This window comes from Elaeis guineensis, chromosome 15 (assembly GCF_000442705.2).
Source record: "Elaeis guineensis isolate ETL-2024a chromosome 15, EG11, whole genome shotgun sequence".
Lineage (NCBI taxonomy): Eukaryota > Viridiplantae > Streptophyta > Magnoliopsida > Arecales > Arecaceae > Elaeis > Elaeis guineensis.
The window spans coordinates 70,411,087-70,430,491 of record NC_026007.2 but is presented as its reverse complement, the minus strand read 5'-3'; the positions used below and the strand labels follow the sequence as shown (position 1 = coordinate 70,430,491).

At 38.3% G+C, this 19,405-nt stretch overlaps 1 protein-coding gene and 1 pseudogene across 13 annotated transcripts; one reads left to right on the top strand and one right to left on the bottom strand.

Annotated features, from left to right (window-relative positions):
• Positions 1-972: 972 nt before the first annotated feature.
• LOC105058598 (3-oxoacyl-[acyl-carrier-protein] synthase II, chloroplastic) lies at positions 973-19,077 on the bottom strand. 13 transcript variants are annotated; one of them, XR_012137276.1, is made up of 16 exons: positions 18,295-19,076; positions 17,088-17,299; positions 16,725-16,928; positions 16,502-16,612; positions 16,295-16,390; positions 16,163-16,208; positions 15,963-16,042; positions 15,481-15,549; positions 15,282-15,366; positions 15,012-15,166; positions 14,864-14,944; positions 9,044-9,103; positions 8,652-8,780; positions 4,438-4,635; positions 2,412-2,516; positions 2,185-2,312 (listed from the first exon to the last, which is right to left on the bottom strand). XR_012137276.1 is itself a non-coding variant. In XM_073249631.1 (14 exons), the coding sequence occupies exons 1-13, from the start codon at positions 18,656-18,658 to the stop codon at positions 8,664-8,666; spliced, it is 1,680 nt and encodes a 559-aa protein (XP_073105732.1). In that variant the 5' UTR covers positions 18,659-19,076; the 3' UTR covers positions 4,282-4,635; positions 8,652-8,663. The 13 variants fall into 13 exon arrangements, 5 of the variants coding, with proteins under 5 accessions (XP_073105732.1, XP_010939869.2, XP_010939870.2 ...); XR_012137278.1 differs by lacking the exons at positions 2,185-2,312; positions 2,412-2,516 and adding an exon at positions 973-1,202 and having other exon boundaries at positions 4,396-4,635; XR_012137279.1 differs by lacking the exons at positions 2,185-2,312; positions 2,412-2,516 and adding an exon at positions 973-1,205.
• On the top strand, positions 5,448-6,799 carry LOC140850976 (uncharacterized; annotated as a pseudogene).
• Positions 19,078-19,405: the final 328 nt, after the last annotated feature.

Genomic DNA, 19,405 nt, shown 5'->3' with positions numbered 1-19,405 from the left:
ATGAGTTCGGATTCGATTACGAAAGAATGGATCATTCCATTCTTCTCTGAAATGAAAATCAAAATGAGACTCCTTTCAACAAACAGTTGAAATGGAAGTCATCCATTTTAATTTTCATTTCAAACTTTAATTATCCCAACTAAACACCTTTGAATTGAGTGGCTATCGACCTGCTAGCTGTTTGAAAATGCTACCAACGCACGCATGAACTAGAACTCAAGCTCTGATGGTTGCACACAAGCAAAAAGCCCCTCCAAATGCACTGATCCTTGCACAAGGACATAAATTATTCACATACACAAGAGCCAAGCAACTGCAAGGTCAACACATGTTGAAATATGTTTACAAATTAAAGCAGCATGTATAACTTGGTGTATGATAGAAATGGATCGATGCCAGCTTTGGCAATGTATGTAGAACACAGGTGGCAATTAGTCAGTCTGACTCAAGTCGTATCCTCATCGGAGAAAATTAAAATAATCAACCTAAATCCGATTCATCTAGTATGAGTTTGAAACTGGTTTTAGACCCAATCAAACTTGTGTTGCATGCAGCCAAGTTTAACCAATCAATTCATTTACAGTTGACCGCCTCCCCCACTTCAATCTTTTTTCCCTCCATTTCCCTTTCAGATTGGAATATTTGGAGTTGATATTGATCTACAATACGCCAATTAGCAGAGGGAAGATTTCTCCGGACACATTTGTACTAGGCCATGGTGCCATAGGTCATAGAGGACTGTTCTTCTTTCTCCCTCGCTCCGTTCCTTAAATTTTACGTCTATTCTCCACCATTTTAGATCCTTAAGCTCTGATTCAAGATTGCTGCTGAACTTGTGCAAGAGTTTGCTTCTCCTTAAACCTCGAATGTAAGACAACCGATCACAAACATAAGCAAGTGCTTACGTGCCATACTTTTTGTAGGCTTATAACCCACAGATATTATAGTGCACATTTTTATTTGAATCTGATATGAGCTCAAGGACTTAATTCTTCAAATATCTCAGCAAAATCTCTTGGAAATAATCTTAAACAACAGTAATTCGAGCGAAGTTGCTTAGTAAAAGAACTACAAATTATAAAAGGATAACTAAATTTTAAACAGTGCACTACGAGGAATGCTCTTGGACATCCTAGGCATCTTGATACTGAAGAATGGACAGTTCCTCCGTTCCTTTATGCGCTCGTCTCCCTCCTATGTTCCTTCTCCATATTCAAAAAGAAAAAGAAAAAGAAACAAAATAAGATAATAAGGGAAAAAAGCAATGATTACGCATACTATGGCAGGCAAGTACAGTATAGAGCGTCCACCAGCATTTTATCTTAGAATCAGAAGCCAATAACCACAACGAAAGCAAGGGAGCATGGGGACACTAATTTTTTGGTACATAGGAGCATATAGGAACTAGAAAGTACAAAAGCCATTATAAATATGAAATAGACTGATGCTCACAATTACATGGATCAGCGTTCTATACAAATCTTAGGAGTGAATGAACATTTATATTCAGCACAAAGGTGCATCAAAAGCGTTTAGGAGCACTTGGTATTCAGAAATGAATCAAAGAGGAAGCAAGAAGGGAGCATAAGAATGAGTAGTTTTAGCTGGCAATAATGTCAGTACTAAATAATTAGATAGCAGATACGAAATACTCGAGTCGGTAGTCAATAGCCAGCACACTAAGGACCGTTTATTTTTAAAAGTAAACACTGGTGCACCATGGCAAAGGTCTGTGTAAGAGCATCTGCCAAAAATATACTCGGAAGCCATAAAAGCAGAAGCAAGAAGGGAGCATGAAAAACAAGTTTTGGTAGATGACAATGCATAGAAAGTTGATAGGATGGAAAAAGCAAAATGAACCAACTTTTTCATGCGCTTGATACTAGCATTATCAATCTTGACCCACAAGCCAATGCTCAGTCATTAGCTCAGGTTTGCAATGGAGCATTTTTATGCTCTACTGCAAAATAATGCAGCAAAATGCTTCAACAAACTGTAAAACAGGCCATGTTATCTCTCAGGTCAATAGGGAAACCCTAAAGCTATAGTCCCTGCAAAATAAATAGAAGTCTTAATTTAAGAAAGTAATCAATCGCTTTAGATAATTATAAAAAAATTAATCTGTCTCTACAAGATTACAGGCAATTATGCATGGAATAAAGGAAAAAATCAAAAAAAAAAAAATGTTTTGAGAATCATAGGAAATTTACAATAGTGCAGAAGATTTTACGAGTAATACGAGGCAATCTTACCAAGAGTATAGCGGAAATATTTGAAGCAATGTGCAGCTGCCATGAAACATACATCACCAGCTGCTTGAAAATAATTCATAATGAATCAGGGAAAATCATGAGCCTTCCCTGGGAGTTTATGAGATGTAAAGAAATGCAAATAGTGAGAATTAGGGGTACTGATACTTCGACCATTACACGATCCAGAGTGGTATGCTTGTGCCAGAAAGCAGCAAAACATTGCAGAGGCAATCAAAGTTGATCCGAGAAGTCATGTCCTGCACTCTACAGAAAGGCAAAAAGGTAAGTGGAATTGCCACTTCCCAACCAGTCTAACCTATAAAAATATAAGAGTCTCTTTCACTACATGGTTTCAAAGTTGATCCAAGAAATCATATCCTGCATTTTACAGGAGGGGAAAGAAGTAAGTGGAATTGCCACTTCTCAACCACTCTAACCTATAAAAACATAAGAGCATTTTTCAATGTACATGGTTTCAAGATAATTGTCAGACACCTGCTGGAAAAAAGAGTCATCTCAGCACTGGCAACAGGTTGCAATATACTCGTACCACTAGCATGTTATTGCAATAAAGACCTTTTCTCCTGTGTTATTTACTTCAAGATACAGCGAACCTTGATGCTTTTCTAAATATTCTGAATCACATAGGGTTCAACAAACAATGATGGACCTAATAATCAATCATTTTATCATCTGCCTAACAAACGCCATTTATATTGGCATGATGATGTCTGCTTCGAGGCAATGAATTAAATAAACACCTTGAATCACACTAGTAATGTGATTTCTTGTGGAGGCAGGGACCTCAAGTAGAGTTGCACATTCATGCCAATAGCTGATGAGAGAAAAAGAACCCCAAATAGCCATTAAAACACACACACACACAGAAGTTTCATTTTGTACAAAGTATATAAGAGATTATTGTCCCCTGTTACTTGGTTTGCTTGGTTTCTTGGACAAAAGGCTCTGGGAAACTGTTTTTCTTGTAGGAAAAATTTTCCAGCTGTTTGCTTGGTGGGAAAACTAATATGATATGAAAATGGGCTTTCCAGAATTCTCTGATTCTTTTTCCTTTTCTTTAGAAAAAATTTTCTTTGTCACAGTTTCCCAAACAACCACAATACCATCGCACATAAGTTGTAACCCATGACATCTTTTCTAAATAGGATGTGTATGCCCTGTGTGTGTGCACACACCATTGGAGATGGAAACAAAAAGGGGACATGTTATTCAACTCCATATTTGGAGAAGACAAGAGGATGTAATGATTTTCTCATGCATTTGAAAGAAACACCAAGAGAAGACAGGTTTTCATATCCGAGACAGTTGAGTAAATCCCTATTTAAGTCTTTCGTACTACCATTGTGTGTGCAGGGCTAAACTACAGAAGATTGGTCCGAGGATATTTCACCACCCTTAGCTTCATACAACATCTCAACCGACAATTTTCTCTACTATCCTTTGTTAAGTCTTTCATATATATATATATAAGACACATGATCATAGTAATTCCTTTCCAGGCCCATGATTTCACTTGTTACAAATCCAAATGCCATTCCCCACTTCTCCACCTCTTAAATCTAGCTTAAACAATGTTTGCAATCAGCACATCAAGTAAGACTTCATAGATCACCAGACTTAAAGAGTGATAGCATCGCAAACTTGCTTGATAAAAGCATTTTAAGACACATGCCAGGCGGTAGAAGGTGATGTAGCAACTACCATCAGAGAAAAAAAGAGGATAAAAGGCACGAGACAGTTGCAAGCAATGATCAAATGAAGTCAATGCTGTCTGGGGGAGCACCAATAGATTTTAATTAAATCCAAATTACAAAAAACATCATACGAAATGGCAGACCTTTTCAGCTACAAAGGGGTCAAGGGCATTGAAGTGCCACGAATGCATCTTTAATCTTTTTGAAGCAAGTAAACTACATGCATGTAGAGTTTCCCTTCTTTTAGCAAATCTCAAGAATTCGCCACCACCCAAATTAGCATAACAGTATATCTAAACAATATGATTCACAAATACGCAATTGAATCACTCAAATTAAGAAAAGTCGAGGCCTTTCGCCTGAAAAACACCACACTTATTATCACGTTCAGAAAAATCACAAAAACTAAAAAAGTTGAAGCAATATACAGCAGAAAATCATCTAAGAGGGCTGGTTTTGGAGAGGCTGACTTGATTCGGGGCTCGAAAAGGGGATGCGGTGTAGTTCATCCCCATCCCATCCGCTTCGCTCTGGCTCCTCAGAAGCTTCATCCCCTACTTCCATGGCGGTGAGATTCATCCAGTTTCTCTTCCGCGGCTCCACCCCATCTCTACTGGCCTCCTAAAATACATTCCCCAAAATTGCAGCTTCCTCACACTTCGAGCATCCTGCGAAGCGAAATCAGGCGAAAGGTGAAAACTTTCGGAGGAATATTTCAAAAGGCCGGGGTTTCGAGACGAAGGGAATCGAGGCAGAGTGAAAACAAGAAGAGCCAGTGTTCGCATCGACGGCTAGGTCCCGAGCAAAGAGGAGGCTGCAGCCCTCGTAGATGGTTGCAGAAAGCGAATTGTCAGATAAGCCCAGCCAAACCGATCTATTAAACTTATAAATATAATTTTTAATATAAAATATTTTTTAATATTAAAATAATATTTTTATTTTAATTAATTTTTATATAATGACCATAACAACGTAATTTTTTATCTAATACTATCTCCTCTAATATTTTTATTAAAATTTTTATTAAATAAATTTAAAAAAATATCAAAATAAATTTAATAATTATATATATAATTTATCAAAAATATTTTTATCAAATATAAATTAAAATTTTATTAAAATTAATTTTTTTATAATATTTATTTTACATTCTTTCTTCAAAAAAAATATGAATTCATTAATTTTTTTACTATATATTTTTTATTTTTTATATCAAATATAATAATATAATATGGGATTCTTTTTTTTCATGTCAGATTATCCTAAATCATATGGATTTCGAAAAATTTTACATACTTATCATTTAAAATAGTGATTATAATTTTTTGTTAAACAAACTCTTCGTACAACTATATTCCGAATAATGAGATTAATTTATCGACAATAAATGCTGTTAAAAAAAAAAAAAAATTAAAACAGCACTGAATTGGATAAGATGATGGCTGTTATTAACATAATAACGGTGAACAGCGGTTGGGCAGGGGGTCGATCCGTTACTTAGCCGTAGGAGATATCAACTATCAAGGTATATAACCGTTACGCCGTTACGCCTGCGACCTGTTCTCATCCGCCACCTTACACCTGTCCTGATTCATCGTCGGTAGGACAAAACTAAAGCGATTGCCCGCTCTCGATACCCAGCATCCTGCCCACCGATTCCAGCCCCATCCAGCGGCCCAGATTTTTCCTCATCCTCTCTATATTCCCCAATTCCTCACCTTCCTTCCCTACTCCCACAATACCCCTCGAGCTGTGAAAGTTTTGGGCCTTCTTATCTTTGTTCCCAAATGGACCTCCTCGGAGCGCCGCTGGAGGCCCTGGCGTTCCGCTACCCCGCCGACGTCGCCGTCTGGCTCTGGGCGTGGTTCGCCGTCCTCGCCGCCGCACTCGGCCTCTGGCGCATCCGCGCCGGCCATCCTCCTGCTCCCAAGCCCCCCGTCCCTTGGACCCCATCGGAGCTGAAGCCGTCTCGGCGCCGGCTCTGATGGAGCAGTCACCGAGCTGCAACGCTGACGGGATTGCCACGCCCAAAGCGCGCTTCATGGCGTACTTCCACGCCGACGACGACAGCGACGAGAAGGAGCGGGGTGGCGGCGTCAGTGACGGTGACGGAGAGGAGACAGAGGAGGAGGAGGAGGAGGAGACGCCATGGGGATGGGAGCGGAGGATGGTGAGGAACGGTGGGAACCTGGGGTGGTACCGTTACCAGGATGATACAGCGTTTAACGGTGGCGTCGTGAGGCTGTGGGATGGCAACGTACGGCTGACGGTGACGGCGGGGAAGGTGCGACGGCGGACGTAGGGGCAGAACGGGAATAAGTGGAGAGATGGAATACTTATGCGGTGTATACAGCCGGGAACGACGCGCCCGGAATTTGCTACTTTAAAGTTTTCTTCGAAATGACAATTTTGCCCTTTCATTTCTGGGAACCGTGATTATTATGTGGTGGTGCAAGGCAATGACCAAGAGGAGGGTAGTTTCAAGAACTTCTCTTTTGTTTTATGAAAATAATGTAAGAAATTTGTGAAAGAGACTTCATACTTCTATCAAGTCCATTAGGCAATTTTTACAGGATATGACACTCATAAATTAAACGTATGCATTAATAATAAAAGAGTAAAACATTGCACGAGGACAGCCAAGTTGGCGATTGGGTAGCTCCGAGAGCTCTTGAGGATCTACAGGATTTTATTTGGAGAGGAAGCTTTCCTATTCTGATATAGTAAGTTTACATACAACGGAGTGCTAATTTCCTATTACTCCAAAAAAAATAAATAAATAAATAAAATAAAGGTATGACATACCAATGCTTAATTATGATTGACAAAAGACTTGGTGACGATAACACATCGAGTTTTGAAGAACCATGAGATTTAAATTCGCGCGTCTCCAATCATTGTCATAATAGTTTCCAAGATATGAGAGGTGATGTTTCTTGTTGGTAGAGTGAGATGGAAAGGTGCTTTCTATCTTGAAGAAGACGGCTTTGCCTTTCTCACTGTAAATCAACTAGAGATTGAAAATTCGGAAGAGAGATCATGAATGAGTTTAGGACATTGAATTCTCCATGATGTTCTTTGGTGATACAGAAGTCACATCTTCATCCTGCAACAGGACCGCAGTGTTCTCATTTTGGACACAGTCACTCCAATAATAAGCTCTTTGATAGTTCCCTTCCATCAGGTGATCCTCATGGTGAGCTGCTTTAGCTATTAACTAGAGCCTACTCTGCCTAGAGATCATTTTAGCATTCCACGACAAGAACATATAGGAGAGCTTTAGTTATCCTTTCGATGTCCTTTTTTTTTTTTTTTTTTCAGAAAGGAAAGGCCTCGAATCAGGGATGGTGGCACCAGTGACTATTTCAAAGAAATGATGAATGATTCACCTAAAACAAACCCTTGTGGAAAGACCTCTGAACATTCAAAACTATAACCTTCTCTGGACATAGGAGAGGTGTAACCACTGCACTGTTACTAGTTTGCTCTAGCTCCGAAGTCATATTGGTGTCCAGATTATCTCAAATGATCACCTACATTTTATCAGTATTATTTCTTCAAGTCTTTTTAGGAACACCAGTAACTCCATCCACAATAACTTGACCAAACATTCTCTTTATCTTCAAGATCATTTGGTCTATCGATCATCATTCATGACTCTCACTCTAAGGCTCCGATCCAACTATGGTGCTCTAGAACTTGCCTGCCAAAGCATTTCACAGATCACAGACATAAAGCCTGAAGCATGCAAGAATCTATTGTTTTTTCTCTTCCTCCCTCCACGAAATGTCAATTGTCATTGGGACAATGGTAGGGGTACTATTTTATGGCACCCAAATTCGTATAGCTGATATGGCATAAATTTGCATCACAATCTGGGAACACAGAAGACAACACTTTAAACGCATGAGGAACATGAGAATCCTATTACCACATGGTGACATGATTTGAGTGTCACTGTCAGAGTCACCCAAATTCTTCTTTTATTGGTGACGAGATGACTCTGTATCATAAGCAGTCTAAATTTAAGACATCATAATTAACTAATGGATGCCTCTTTCCAAATGCTTGATGCTAAGTGTTGATTTTCTTACACAAGACATCTGTTGGTGGATAGTGATTCCTACCAAACAAAAATTCAATCCTCATGAGTCAACAAAAGTCAAATAGATTAATATACTAAGATAATCACAATTTTACAAATGTTATTCCCTTTATTATATACATAGTTCACTAACCAATAGGAACCTAAATATACCAACGACCGCAAGACTCAATGAATTTATGATATTTTTATTATTTTAAATAAAACCCGACAAGATCCTTAGCGGCTGAATCTGGGACAAAATTTAGAGACCCAAAACAACAACAAGTCTAGGTCCAGGTTTATTAAACCCACATCCGACCCGACCCAATAGCAGCCCCAAGTGCAGCAAATGGAAAGTAGTGCACTATATACCATTCTATTATGAGCTATAACGGATCTAGACCAATTCCATATGATAAAGATGTTGGTGCCAAATAAAAACATAAGCACCACACAGTCATTTCTGATACAAATTACATGTAAGATGACCTTGATGCTTTTGTAGGCCCTGTTCAAAACCACAAAACATTCCCCGGCTAAGAACGTTTGAAGAATGAAGCAAACCAACATAAAAGAGCCAGGGGAACAAGGCCTTACCATAGCTGATGCTTATTTGTATGGTGCAAACAGGATAGACGAGTTGTGGCCACCAAAGCCAAAAGAGTTTGACAGGGCCACCTTCACATCCAATCTTTCCTTCTTTGAGCCCACCAGCTTATTCACATCCTGAATCAACATCTTTAAGTCAACTTCCAAGAGGCTCCAATCGTGACAAATGGCTTTTAAGCCTAGTCATATTAGAAATGGTGAGGTGAGCATTTCTTGGAATTAGTCCAAATAGTCGTCAAACTCATCACAATATGGGCGTAATGTCCACAAAGCAATCCAATGTTTTACTGATGCTTGTGACCATGATTTGAAACTAGTTGAGTGCTAATCTAACAAATGCCATTGGATGATAAAAGAATCAAAAGATAAAGAGAGCATACCACATTTTCATCTGGGTTGTCTAGATTAACGTTTGGATGAACCCACCCTGTTCGAATTGCCTGCATACAAGAGGCATGGCCCAGCCATTAGTCAGCAGAACCGAAGAAAGCATAGCAGGAGGCACATCTTGTACAGGACATCAAAAAAGTAATCTTAACATTTCATTTACAACATGTTATAGTATTCATTTTTCTTAAATAATGTTAATTATTGTATAATATCCTCAATGCGTTGTAAAATAACAAAATCTAGTAAAGGGATACTTACTACATTTTACGAAATTTCAATGGAAATTTTGGTCACCAAATATAACATAAAGACAACAGTTCCGAACATTTTCTACACACACACATATACACATACGTATATGCATCTATATATATACAATAACAATCTGCTCCTTACCCATTGTGGAATTTGCTACACCCATAGTGGTGTTTTATTTTGGATTTATTTCCTCTTTTCTTTAATGCACTTGAGGAAGTTCCTTACTTTCTCCTTATTGCTCCAAAACAAAAAAAAAAAAAAAAGAAAAAAAATCTGCTCCTGCACATTTGCAAGGAAAATATAAGCTGCTTCAATAACAGATTGTTCAAACTTATCCAGCCACCAGCCTAGTCTCAAGCAACTGTTTCATAAAGCATAACCAATGTACACAAGAACGGTAAATGCCTTAGCTGCACTCACTCTAAGGAGCAGGAAAAACTAATACTGTATGAAACAATGATTGTTCAAAGTTATCCAGCCACCAGCCTAGTCTCAAGCAACTGTTTCATAAAGCATAACCAATGTACACAAGAACGGTAAATACCTTAGCTGCACTAACTCTAAGGACTAGGAAAAACTAATACTGTATGAAACAATGATTTCCAGAGATCAAGATTTAGGTTTACACAGCAAACGTGATAGCTTTGCAAGGATTCACAGAATCCGGAGATTGAAAAATCAAGAGGGCATAATGGCAGATAAAGCATAACAAAAATGTAAATCAAAAGACAAAATTCCAGACTTAGCAACCACTTCGACATGAGAGACTTCCCGGGCTCAAATCTGGGTAGTAGCATCCCAACCATAGTTCAAAATAATAGCCAGGCCAACTAAAATAAGTCACTAAGAAATTTGCACAGATCTGTTAGAAATTGAAGTGTGAAATTGATTAGCAATGGTTAGATTGCAATAACATAGAATGATAGAAACTCTGGAAGTTTTATTACTAAATATTACCTGACCATTTCATTTAGTTGTCTTTAATCAGATTACTTGGAACTATTACATACAAGGAAGATTCATCTTGACCATGAATAACATAGGGGAATTGAAGATTGAAGAAAATTTTGATAATCAAAACCAAATAATTGGCAAGGGCAAAAAAGATATTGTCAAAAAATGGTTTAACAAGCTATAATTGAACAATTGCAAGACAAACTGATTGTTAATGGCACAAATATTTCACCAAAGAATGTTTTAACGAGCTATAATTGGCCAAATGCAAGAAAAATTTATGGAAATGATAGACCAAAAGTGAATTCAAAGGCAAGGTTTCCTCATTTTGGCAAAATAATGGTGTTCCAATTTGAAATTGATGGTATACAGAACATCTACGGTGAAAATACATCATGTAAATGAGAAGGATAAATAACAAGAAAATATTCACCATGTTGGCCTTAAACTCAGAACAAGTTCCTTAGAAGGTTATAAGGAAGGTAATTGTTCAGCAGACTGCTATCTCACTATGGAAGAGAAATGAACGTGCGCAAGGTATGGATGTTCTCCAACATGAATGTGCTACCAGTTGATTTTAGAAATTCTGTAATTTCTGATCATAGTGGCATAAGCTTTTCTAGCACAGCTGGAGTGGTTTAACAAATGTGTTTCTAAAAAGTGGAAGCGAATGACACGAGCAGAACTTGCACTTATTCCAGACCTTGTTTTCATGTAAAGTTAGGTTGTATTAAGAGTCTCTGAACATAGGGTAACAGTAAAGACTCACTTAGAAAAAACAAGTTCTAATAAATACTGAAGTATGCTTAACATTATCATGAAAACAAAAGCTATTTTTATTCAAGTATAACACAAACACTGAAGCAGTCTTTGCTGTACCACCTGTAAAAAAAACTATGTTTATTCAATTACTCCGAAGGATAGGCACATAGGCTTCCAAGATTCATTTTCACACTGTAAAAAGAAGAAAAAAAAAACAATAATAATAATTGGCAATAGAAATCGACTGAAAGTGCTAACTTACCTAGAGAGTATAAACAGGATTAGGACATATTGGTCTTCTCTATGCTTGTGCAAATTGTTCAATGGTTTGCTCTCACTAGTTTTCCAAATTTTATGTAGTTTAGATTCAGTCAGTAGTTTAGGGTCGAATGTCTTCAGTTTATAATTTAATTTTAAACTTCTCGGTGGTCCAAAGCAGTAGTACTACGTAGTTGGCATTTAAAAGAAAGGGCGGCCTAGTGAACAAGGCTCCCACTCTTATGGGGTCTCGGGAGACTGTTTCCATGTGCAGAGATATATACAGCCTTACCCTTATGTGCGGAGAGACTGTTTCCATGTAGTAGAATGTAGTTTAGAGTTACCTAATATCATTTGATTGAATAAGTGTTCAGTTTATAACTTAATTTTGATCTTCTTCCTATTTCATGTATAGTTACAGTCATTGATGGGAATGTCTTGGGCACACCAACGAACTCATTTTAACCAATGCACATAAGCTGAAAATTTGGTGCTAGGATTTCGGAGGTGTCCTAGGTTTCATTTCTATGGTCAAATTTTTGTTCAATAGGATTAATTCAGCTGCATTCCAGTTTTAACCAAGTTTTATGTTTATAGTTTACATAATTAAGCCTACATATGTAGAGCAAGGGCCAGTTTTTAGGACTTCCATGGGTGGGAGAACCTTGTTGTGGATTGTCAAATAGTTATTCAGAACCACAAAATAATGGCTGAAGTGAGAACGTTTAAAGCAGCATAAATGAGTACTTCAGTGACTGATTAACTAAATTTCACAAACTTATTGGTTAATGATATCTCATTAGTCACAAGATAAGGTCTAACAATCTGATGAATCAGAAGTACATCAATTAGTAAAACTATCCTTTTTCTAATTTAACTTGTGAACTACCAGACACACCTATGAACATTGCCTTAACTGTTTCATCTCAGTATTTGGTCAAAGTAGTTTTTGCTAAAGCAAGCATGCATGCATGCGTACATACAATAAAGCAGACATGTACATTGAGATTTAATCCTTTGTTTATTTTCTTATAGTCTAGTTAAATGTTTTAAAAACTTTGATGCAGTAATTTAATAAGCATATCCGGTGGACCATCATACATAACACTTGAAATGTGCATGGACTTGACAATCTGGTACATGAACCAAACTGGTGTAAATATGACCTAGGTTGATTGAATCCTACAACTGACACCAACTGAAGTTCAAATTACCATAGTTGGTGCTGCTAACTTCAGGGAAGATGGGACTCATATCACCACATTCAGTCTCCAAAAACAAGCTTTAAATGCTGATAACTTGAAAAGAAAAACTGGGTCGGATGGAGTCTTGTGTTCTTTGCGGAATGGGTGAAGAGACTGCCAATCATCTCTTCCTCCAGTGTGACTTCAGTTCTATCTGGAAGCATCTCCACAGTGTGGGAATCAAAGGGACGCCACCACCCTTAGATGCTTGGGGGAGATGGAAGCTGGAAAAGATTGGAAGGGTCGATCAGATTGGTTGGTATATGGTCACTAGAGCCATCTGTTGGAGAATTTGGATAGAAAGAAATGGAAGGATCTTTTGAGATGAGAAGCATACCAGGATTCACACTATCAGAACAATTAGATCTTTACTCTGAGGTTGTTCTTCTCTGATCAAGAGAAACAAGTTGAGCTATGTCTGAAAATGCTAGAGGAAAGTTAGTGCGGCTGTAAACTCTAGGATTTTGTATTATCTTTTCTCCTGTCTTGACTACTTTGTAACTCGCCCTTTTTGATTTTTAATAATTTTTTTAGTGTTATGCACTATTTATATATATGATCACTTGTTACCTTCTTTGCACAACTACATGATAATAAAATCCACAAAATCTCAAGCTAAGTGTGAAAAACAGAGAAAGCATCCCAAGAAATGATCATCATCAGTTAGTGTTAATCCTTCGTAAAAACATACAGTAATTTGCTTTTGTGTACAAAAAAGAAAGCATAGAAGAAATAGAATATTAATATTTAAAGGAATGATAATTCAGCTCTTCCAAATTTTAAGACAAATCAACCAAAATCCTTCATAACTACTAGAATTCCAGACACTTACTATGAAAACTTAAGGTAATCACACCCAATATCTGAAACTGCATACCCAAATTAAATGTTCTCTAACACCATCGATGAGAGTTCTCATTTCTCAATATTTACAATGTTAGCCCACATGAATGAACATGTAGACAAGCTTGCCTGGCCTTCTCAACTGTAAGGGGTGCCTACACAACTGAACCAACAAACAAAGGCCATAACCATCTTTTTCTGTTACTTCTCTATCCTTCCAGCCATAGCCATATGCATAACCAACAATCCTAACCAAAATGCCGGGGGTAGGCCTTATAAATCCTTCTTGCTAAAGGCCATTAGATTTTTCCATCCTTCAATTTGACCCTTCAAGACAGCTGTTAACCCTTCTTTCCAGGACAGACATTTTAGTTTAGATAATCACACTAATGCAATTAGCTAGCCACCACTTTATCTTTAATATGTGCAACTTCCATACTTCTCACCTTATCATTCCTAGTTTTAGCACACATGACACAAATATCTCATGTGCTCCCTGTATTGCCCAAAATGTGTATTCCAATCTCAGCTGTTGTCTTATGGGGTTGCACCTCTGAAGAGACGAGAGCATGTGAAGATCAAACAACACATTCAAGGTGCTGCTCGATTTGATCCACCCTATTCCAAACCTTTATTTTTCTATACTCAGTGTAATGGATTGAAGTTACTGAAATGATCAGGCAAATAGTCTACAAAATGATCACACTAGACAATCTCTTGGATATTAATTTTATTCCAACCCTCAGTTCTAAATCTATTTCTGAAAACAAGTGGTCGTACACATACCCCTTTTTTAAGTTTGATTGATTTCAAATTCTTATCATCTGAAGTTTGTTTGAAGATTCAGAAAGAAAGAACTTCCTCGTACATATGGTTTCCCCAATCTTCTTACTACTCCATTCTTCTTCCCCTATCCCCAGTAAGCATCTCAAGGCCACTACCACACTGGACAAAGAAACTTCATGTTGCTCGTACATCATTTATGACTCAAAAAAGTCAAGCTTGGCTGTTGGTTCCTTTGACATACAAAGTAAACCTGGAAATTTGTTATTATTTGGAATAAATTTCCATATATATAATGAATCAACTTGTTCTCGTTTGGCCACAGCCACATTCCCCAAATGTCTTTTCTTCTATTCTTTTTAGCAAGCCTTCATCTCATTCTATGAGAAAAATAATGCTCCCCATCTCATCAAATTATTTATGCACAATTTCTAAGTTACATTAAGGAAAGTCGAAAAGACTAATAAGTTGTTATGGAAAAGAGCCTTAAGAAGTCTTTACAATATGTTACCTATGAGAAACTAAAGAGAATAATTTACACCCTTGATGGTAACAAAAAAACAAGGGATCACAAAATAGAGTGCAAAAATACAAGAAAAAAATTTCTGAATAAAAATGTATACTGGTTGCTGAAAAGGTGGATATGAGAGTACTAGTGGATATTAAAGCAATTAGGAGAATTCATGATTTGAGAAATCACGAGCATACTTGTACTGCAGCAATGGCTTCCACCGCACCGGCAGCTCCTAGTAGATGACCAATCATAGATTTGGTCGAGTTCACTCTCAGCTGCAGAATTTTTTTGGTTAGCCTGCTCGTTGAAAGAAATACAACATTCTTATAGTTACTCACATACCTCTGGATTCTGGCCAAAACAGTGAATTAGAGCTTGATATTCTTTTAAATCACCAGATGGTGTTGAAGTTGCATGAGCATTTACATAATTGACATCCTCTCTGGCTACTCCTGATTCTGCTAGCGCCTTCTCAATGCAAAGAAGGATGCCTGTTCCTGACTCCCCATACCGTCAAAATGATAATATCAGCATGACACAGTCAACAGAAAATATTTTGAAAAATAGCAGAACAAATTTTGTATGCCATTAATTACCATCATAATCCCTTACCTTCAGGATGTGGCTCTGTCATGTGGTAAGCATCACAGGTGAAGCTTCCTCCTAGAAACTCAGCATAGATCTCTGCTCCTCTTTGCTGAAAATGTGAAAAAATAAATAAATAAATAAATAAATAAATAAATAAATAAATCAGAAAAGATAAACCATGAGAGGCTAGAACCAGTCATCTGATTCCATCAAATATCTGAACCTTAGCATGCTCCAGTTCTTCTAACAAAAGCACGCCAGCCCCTTCCCCCATAACAAATCCATCACAATCCTGACATATGATGGTGGACAATAAACTTAGACAGATCCATGTAATACTGCAGCAATGTTAATATCTGCAAAATCTACTACAAGAAAATCCAACTTTTTAAAAAAAATGCCAACATAACTCAAGGCGCATTCACTCTTACCTCTTTCCACTTATTCATTACATACAATACTATCGACACTGGATTTTTATCATACAGATCTTATATTTCAGTTTTAGCAACAGATATTAGTAGAAATTTCCAACATGATCCTTATTGCCTAATTGCATACAGAGATGTTTTCATGTTAATATCTTAACCCCATTCAGCATCAGAAAATATACCAAGCACAGTCCTGCCATCCAGAACCTAAGCTACAGAATCTTTTAGGAAGAATTTAAAGATAGAATCAAGAGGAAAAGTGACTGATGCATACAACATCCCAGGGGCGAGAAGCTTTCACTGGATCACTGTTCCTTTGTGAAAGTGCTCCGCATGCCACAAAACCCCCCAATCCTGCAATGTGCAAGTCCAATACTCAGAAAATGCATGCTTCAGATACGACTCTAATAAAAAAGCAATGATCATGAGAATGAAAGATCATTTGTTTCAGATAATCAAGAACAATAGGACTACCAATTGGTATAATTGCTGCATCAGAGCCACCACAAAGCATCACATCCTGCAATACTAAAGCAATAAGCAAAATATATAACTATTTTAAATCTTTACAAATAAGTCAAAAAGGGGTTAAAATGAGTGACTTACAGCTTCATCTCTTACAATATGGTTTGCTGCATTCAAAATACAGAAGTTGCTAGTTGCACATGCAGTAGAAATAGAATAGTTTGGGCCCATCCAACCCTACAGTCCACAGAAAGACTTGTACATTGTTAAAGGCTTTATGAAAGGTAACTCAAAATAATTTAAGAATCCAGTTGTACAAAAAATAAATTGTGCATTATTTTGGCCCACTAGATCCATTGCAAGCATTGCAGAGCCCATATTCGTAGTTGCAAAGGGTACACAAAAGGGGTTCATCTTCTTGTACGAGATCCTTAAAGCCTCAATTGCATCATTAAAAACCTGTTTGACATAGCACCACAATCAACACGAAACTTAGTAACAGTTCCAAGCAATTACTTGCTTCAGGCATTGATTTCCTCATTGAGATTTATGATCAAGTGCATAATCCTACTTTCATTCCACCCATTGCAGACCCAATGAGAACTCCACATCTTTCCTTATCCAACCAACTCATAGCCTCTTCTGTAAGTCCACCATTTTCCAATGCTTTCTTGCCAGCAGTAAGTAAGTAAAGCATAAACTTGTCCATCCTTTTGGATAGTTTTGGTGCCACCCATCCATCCGAGGAAAAAGATTTAATTTCTCCTGCAATCCTCTGCAAAAAAGCAATATCAAGATTGGTGAAAAGATTTGCACCCAACCAATTCCCTAGTCCTGCTTTCCAGTGGTCCATTAAATAATTAAACTAAGTCTAATCTAAATAAAAACTTGGTCAAAACATGGACAACAGCAACATTCTCCAAATAAAGCCTACCGTTGGATAACTGGAACAGTCGAATGTTTCTATTTCACTTATGCCACTAACACCCTTGAGGAGCTCTTCATAGAAATGATCTGGATCATGGCCTAGTGGAGTCACCACACCCATCCCCGTCACAACAACCCTCCGCTGTTTGGTTTGGGTTCTCTCTTTCTCTGCAACCTTCTTTTCAGGCTGCACAGCAATGGACATGACTTTTCCTGCAACTGTTAGCCACATTAGCCCAGCTCCCACAGGTTTCAAACAGCATTATCAGTAACAACTATGTCACTATATTTATGAGTTTGCAAATCCTTCTGTTCTTGGTTACTGTTAGAGCATAACAGTTACTGGAATCATGAGATCCACAACCTCATGTGATGACAATAACTTATTGGAACTGAATTGAGGGGTTTGAATTCAAATTAGCATTAACTTGAAACTAGATTGCATCAAATGGAAAACCTGCCATAGCAATGAAGAGAACCGCCTCAACCCTGATTTTTGATTTATCGAGAACAAGGTACACAGTGGGAATGTCAGGAAACCAACCAATGGGAAATACACAATCTCAAAGACTGAACTTTCCATACAACCATACAAGTTCTGCTATCACTAACAATAATAAGAACCCTAATCTAGAAACAGGTTTCATGTCGATTTAGCAAGTAGCAGTAAATTGGATCTAAACTGTATGGAGCTCACAAATGCCAGTGTTTGGTTTTTCAAGATCAAAAGTATGAAGAAACAAAGTCTTCGGAGACAACCAGAGGAATCTTGATAATCTAGAAAGGCTGAGAACTCCATCATGAACTCTGCTACCACGAAAAAAACAAGAAACCAAGCCAAGAAGCATCAACGTTTCTCATTCTAGCACCTATTACGAAATCAAGAACTTAAAACAGCCATAATTCAAGAAGTCATTGTTTCTGTTCAGTGACCTCCTTGCTACTAAGAAGTGAAAACTTCCTCCATCCAACGGTGAATCGTTGCAATATAAGCAAGCAATGTGATCCAAATTCTTTTATCCGAACCACCAAACTCGAGACAAGTAGAAATAGACAAACTCAACATAAGAACTCAAAAAACAAACATAAGATTTCGCAAATTTTAAGAAAGACAAACTAATTTTTAATCCATATATTAAACACTACATATCAAGGTAAAGCAAGAACACAAAGAACTTTAAGAACTATAAAATTTATGGATTTGAATTCATTACCAGAAGAAGGAGAAGAACGGGCACCCCTTCGCTGCCTTCGAGTAGTCTCAGCATTCTGCCGCCCAAGCAGAGAGAAGCCATCCCCCCCAAAGAACGCCGACCCATTTCTCGAGCTGTAGAACTCGGCGCAGGGCTCGAAGGCCAGGCACGAGCTCATCAACCCCTGGATCCCCGCCCCACAGAAGGCCGAGATCAGCCGCCTCGGCGAAGCCCGGCCCACGCCGCCGGAGAGCGACGCCCTCCGCCACCTCCGCCGGGGGGACGCACTCCCCGGCCCCAGCGGCCACTCCTTGTCGCACGCCACCGTCATGCACGCCGCCACCAGCCACGTGCACAGCGGCGAGGCCACGGCGGCGCCCGCCATTGGAGAAGAACAGAGCAAAGCCGGAATAAGGGAGGAGAGAAGCTCCAAAAGCGGAGCGGGCAGAAGCTAGAACTCGAGAACGTTCCGATCGAAGTTGAGAGAGGAGAAGAGGCCAAGAAGGGATTCAAGATCTCAAAGAGCGGACTAAGAAACAGCGAGAGAAAAAAGAGCGATTTTTAACGAGAAAATATGCGATTTTGGGAAGGAGGAGACGGGTCGAAGAGGATGGCGAAAGGTTTTGGGAGGGGAGAAGAGCTGACGAAGGGAATGAGAGATGGCATCGATCTCAGGAGAGAAGGCACGAGCTTTGGCGAAACCAAGGGGAGGTGGCGAGAGCCATCGCCAACTGCGAGAGAGGGAGAGAGAGAGAGAGAGAGGTGATAGAAAGTAGAAACCAAACAAAAGGACGGGGGAGGATGAGGAAGGAAAAAAAAACAGGGTCATTAAAAATTTATAATATAGAATAATTTTAAAAATATTGAAAAAAACCTTGGATATGGAGGGGAATAAGGAATTGTCAAATCATTAACCGTCGCCTCTCATCCATTACACATGGAGACTTGACTAATATTGATTTTTTTTTTTTTTTTTGATGCAAATGAATGCACACGCCGACCTAACGTGAACACAGCTTAAAAGATCAAAATATATATATATATTCTATAAGAATCGGGAGTAGATCTGATTGTCATACCAGATTTAATCAGTATATTTGTCCTATAAAAAGCGGTCCAATCGTTGATACTG